At 37.4% G+C, this 5,144-nt stretch overlaps 1 protein-coding gene across 1 annotated transcript in view; it reads right to left on the reverse strand.

Annotated features, from left to right (window-relative positions):
* The window catches only part of mrps22 (mitochondrial ribosomal protein S22), a 9,527-nt gene extending 5,910 nt beyond the window's left edge, over positions 1 to 3,617 (reverse strand). Inside the window, exons 1-7 of the mRNA XM_016442754.1 lie at positions 3,461 to 3,617; positions 2,860 to 3,017; positions 2,490 to 2,654; positions 2,089 to 2,232; positions 1,915 to 1,998; positions 1,655 to 1,800; positions 1,074 to 1,182 (exon numbers count right to left, since the gene is read on the reverse strand). Of these exons, the coding sequence (XP_016298240.1) occupies positions 1,074 to 1,182; positions 1,655 to 1,800; positions 1,915 to 1,998; positions 2,089 to 2,232; positions 2,490 to 2,654; positions 2,860 to 3,017; positions 3,461 to 3,584 (930 nt within the window). The 5' untranslated portion in view covers positions 3,585 to 3,617. The remainder of the gene's footprint in view (positions 1 to 1,073; positions 1,183 to 1,654; positions 1,801 to 1,914; positions 1,999 to 2,088; positions 2,233 to 2,489; positions 2,655 to 2,859; positions 3,018 to 3,460) is intronic.
* Between the last annotated feature and the right edge of the window lie 1,527 nt (positions 3,618 to 5,144).

The following is a 5,144-nucleotide window of genomic DNA, read 5'->3' on the forward strand; positions in this document are numbered from 1 at the left end:
GACAAAAAAGTAATATAGCCAAAACCACCGCATAGCCGCTCTTTAGTGTAGATGCATGTTGATTTTATCAGACGCTTATAAATGAGAGTGACTCCTGGTTAACATGTATTAATGGGTCTTGTTTAGTCACTATTTAGAGTGGAATTTTTCTACAATATTCACTCATCATGACAGTAAAATAGGGCATTCTAAGTCAATCTACTGCAGTAGCCTATTTCCTCTCTCAATCAGTAGAAAATGTGGTTTACACCCGGTCATGCATGGAAAAAATTAAAAATAAAAATACCGTCATACACCGTGAAACTGGTATAATTTTGAAAAATACCGTGATATTCATTTTTGGTCATACCGCCCAGCACTAGTTTCTAGTATGTCTAGTAAGAGCTTGATTAGTTGGTTCAGGTGTGTCTGATTGGGGTTGGAGTTTGGGCACCCCTGCTCCAAGACCTGAAATTGGTGTGTCAGAGAAAGGAGACATGCACAATGAGCAGTGTTGGTGTGCCTCTTCAGCTTTCAGATGATGTATAAATCTCGATTTCGAAAAATTGACCCTTATGACTGGTTTTGTGGTCCAGGGTCACATTTTAGATACCTTAACTTAACAACTACCTTGCTAACTATTAATAAGCAGCAAATTAGGAGTTTATTGAGGCATAATATAAGTTAATAGTTAGATAACAGTGACAATTTGACCTTACATACATACATTTAGAGATTCAATGTATTTATGATTACATGTGTAAATAACCTGAGAAATTAGTTACAATTTTTTAATAGGATTATTTTTAATCAACTGACACCCCTAACTTACACATCTTAAAAAAGAAATTGCTCACAGTCTAAAGGTTTTTGGCACATGTGCATACATGAGGTCATGGGAGCTCACAGTAATCACAGGACATTTTTTCATGCACATTAATTAATAGTAACAACAGTAAGAAATGGTAATAGAAAACCATAATTTCAAACCATTATAGCTATGCTTGAACTATAGTTAAAATTTGTGGTCACAGTAACAGATGTGGAATTGATATGCACAAAAAAACACTGATGACCATGTACTGTGTATTCACCTTGAGTAGGTCCAGGTCAGTGGCCTGTTGTGTTTGAGCTTGCTGTGCAGACTCACTCTGAGGATGAACCAAGTTGAACAGATGCACCAACCTCACCGCATCCTGCATTCTGTAATCACGACAACATATGATCATCATACAAGGCAACTAGACTTCTCACAAGACCATACATACAGTAATTAAACTGAAATTAAAGATGCTGTGAGCAATGTCAGTGAATCAAAAACTTCCAAGAGTTTTAAGGACCGAAGCTCCCTCCAAGCTATACAGATATTCACTCATCTTGCCTCTTTTGTGGTTTCTTAATTTTCCTTTCATATGTAACTATAATGTAACTACTTATAAGGCACATTTTACATGGAGCAAATGCTTCCCCACTGGCACAAATCTTGTAAATAATACAAGATTAATTTATGCTTTTAAACCCTCCGGTACACTTGTCCAATAGACTTTCAATGCAAGTGCTTTACTCCAAGCATGTTTTTGTTCTTTTTATAAAACTGAGTGACAAATCAATTTATTTATTTTCTGTGGAAACTGACTGCATCTGCACTGAAACCAGATCATTCCTTTTTTCTCACAGGTCTCTCTGCAACATGTCCACAAGGAGGCCATCAATTCGCCGGCCATTAACCAGATGCCAGGTCAAACCACCGAAAAACCGTGTGGATCTGAGCAGATCGTATTTCCCATGCTTTTCAATGTCTTCATAGGTCAGCATGAGCACCTAAAAGACCATATAAATATTATTCTCTCCAAGAAACTCAGAATAACATGTTTTCATGCACTGGTGACAGCTTATCGCACAACCCTTGTATACATCTGTCTGTCAGCAACTCACATTCTTAAATTCTGCAGAGTCTGGCTCAAATTGGACAATGCATTGGTTTAGCACATCCTCGTGTCTATCCTGCTCAAAGACCACCTGCAGAGAGAAGGAAACAGACATTTTCTTGTCAGAAATGAATACATGTGAAAATTAATGAGACTTAATCAGTTTTTGCACTTTCCATACCCTAAGGTTTTCTTCCTTAAAGATGGGTGGTGGTGTAATCTTACGACCCTCTTTGGGGAAATAAACTTGTATCAGCCGATCTCTTTCATTCCATGTTGCTTTTCTTAGGGTTCCACTGGGCTCTCTCACAACAATGAATCTTTCCTTTGGAATAATGTATGAGAATGAGAAACAAAGGTTCCAACAGTAAGAAAGACAAATAACACAGTACCTCTGTATACACACAAAAAGATCAGAAATTGCATTAATAGATGAGAAAATTACTAAGAAATTACAGTACATCAAAAAAAAAAAAATTGGCTTATTCGGGTTTTTAACCCAAGAACAACAGGAACGTTCATAAATTACTTTTAAAATCAATGTAAAATGAAACACAGATTCGCTAAATGTCCTTTTCTTACTCGATGCGGGACGTTAAAGTTGATGTCAGTGAAGACATATTTAGCAGTGTCCATGCCTTCTAGCATCTGATCTTCATAGAGCACATCATTTATGGGTTTCCTCTCAGGCAGGACCGGTGGCATCTTCAGCAGATGTTTTGCCTGTTCCTCTGCCTTACGCACTGCCTGCTCAGCAGCATAACACATAAACCCAATTAAGACCACAGTTTTTCTAGCAGAATAACTGTATCTGATGTTATTCCCAAATGCCCTACTGAATCTCTTTCCATTTCATCAGGTATCTCATCCCCTCATTAACCCTATTGTATCATATAACCATCTCACAAATTCCATCCCATCATGAATCCTGACCTATCATGAGAAATCTCACCTCTTCTAATTCGGTGTCTGTCACAAGCTTGTATTTAGGTGGCGTTAGCTGCTGTCTTATGGGTCGGAACACTTTCTTCAGGTCCAGACCTGTGATTTTGGTCAGAATGTCTTGAACCTCTGTATCTGTGAACTGAGCTTTAGGTGCATCCACAAAGCCTGGAAGAAGAAGGGACAATCCATCAATCAATCAATCAATCAATCAATCACTGACTTACTGAATGAATGAACACTGATTAATTGAATGAAGCTTAACTTAAGAGTTGTTATCGCATAGAAATACAATGGTACTTTGAAATATACCACATTACTTATATACTTAATTATCATATACAGCTCAGTATTTACATGAGTAAAAAAATTCCAAATAAGAATAACAGCATCAAAGTATAAAACACGGTAAATTACTGTGGTAGCAAAATGGTCATCGACTGTACTTTTTCGTTAAGCATGAGTTTCGTTTCAGTGTTCTAATGACTTTAAAGCCATTTTATATTTAGTAGCCACATGAGACATTAAAACTGCAAAACATTAAACGTGATATACAACACTATTGTGAAGCACAGAACCATTAACGTCTCATTTCCAGTGACTATACTTACTACTGCGTGATGCTGATACACAGAACATTCGCGTAGTTGTCTGCAAACGCGTTTGCACATGATCTACACATTTAACGCAAAAGTAAGACCTTACTAAACACCTTGTGAAACTGGACGCAGCCATGCTGTAAATGATATCACTGCGGCTGTGTATTGAACTTCCTCCTTTCAAAGAACCACAAGGAATGCTGGGAGATGTAGTAAATAACATCCGAGAACAGAGTTGTAAGAGAAAGGGACAGCTTTTTCGCTGTCTACCACCATTTTCATTCAAACAAACAAATTAAATAAAATAAAAAGACTTTGAAATTTACCAACTGAAAACACATGTACGCAAAAAACAACAACAAAACAAAAAACAGCTACCAATGGTAGCTTATAAAATAAAAATTCTCTGTGCATTCCGTCCTATAAAACAACGTTTATTTTGTTGTAACATAGCAATTTCAAAAAATTAATGTTTAATGGTAAATCTGTTGTAGATTAGCGGATAGGCTGTCAATTCAGCTGTGTTGTTTCAAATGCCTGCGTACTAAACTCTCTAAGACTCTCTTCCACTGACAAAGGGCAAAATGTCCCCAAAAAGAAAAATCCACATAAAGGTAACATTTTTAAAGAAAAAAGAATGCACCATATAAAATGTTTTAACATAGGGTAAACGATATACATATTTGTTCCAAATAATTGTTAATCTAATGACAAACTAGGCGAGTGTGATGAACACGATGAGCGCATCCAGGACCTGCTAGGACTGTAAACACAGAGTTTAACAAGTAGCCTATCAAGATTGTCATGCAAATGAAATGGCCATTGATAAGATAGTTTACTGCTTGCTAAATGGCAGCTCTACCTTCATGTAGAAGGGAAAAAATAAGAACAAGAAATGTATTGCTATGTATGTTCCTATATATTGCAATTCTGAATTAAAGACAATAACGTGAACTGTATGTGAATTTGTGGCCAGCCAGTAGATTCATACCTCAAGTGGAAGATCTGAGAAATGTATTCCAAATATGGTTTGTAATTAGACTTTAATTAAAATAAATACAGAAACAAATATCCCAACAAAAAATGAATGCTGAAATGTTTTGTGTTCACCATACATGTTGAAAATATTAGGATTATTAAAGCCCAGCAGTTTTAGCCCAGGTTAAACCTTTTTTGTCGCAAGATGGCGCTACTTCGCCTTTACTAGGCAAAAAAAGCGTATAAATCGGTCAAATCATGTTTATATATAAATCTGGTGATTTGCACAGGTTTTTTCTTTAGGGCAGTGGTTCCCAAACCTGTCCTGGAGGACCCCCTGCCCTGCAAGTTTTGTATGTATCCCTAATCAGACACCCAATTTAGTTATTGCAGTCTCTACTAACGAGCTGATGAGTGGAATCAGGTGTGTTAGATAAGGGAGACATACAAAAGGAGCAGGGCAGGGGGGACTCCAGGACAGGTTTGGGAACCACTGATCTAAATGATACAGTTGGTGTAAGAATTTTTATTGACCACCAGATGGCGGGGTAGAGCACTGTGTCAAAAGCTTCGAAGCATCAACGCAGTTTGTTGTAAAAGCCTCACTGCTTCAAAAGCCTCGTTCGGCACATCCCTACCTAAGAATGCAGACACGATGGCTGGATTGCGTTTACATTACACTGAGATCCGATCACAATGCGTCCTCGACTACCTCTGT

This window comes from Sinocyclocheilus anshuiensis, unplaced genomic scaffold, assembly GCF_001515605.1.
Source record: "Sinocyclocheilus anshuiensis isolate Anshui unplaced genomic scaffold, SAMN03320099.WGS_v1.1 scaffold1257, whole genome shotgun sequence".
Lineage (NCBI taxonomy): Eukaryota > Metazoa > Chordata > Actinopteri > Cypriniformes > Cyprinidae > Sinocyclocheilus > Sinocyclocheilus anshuiensis.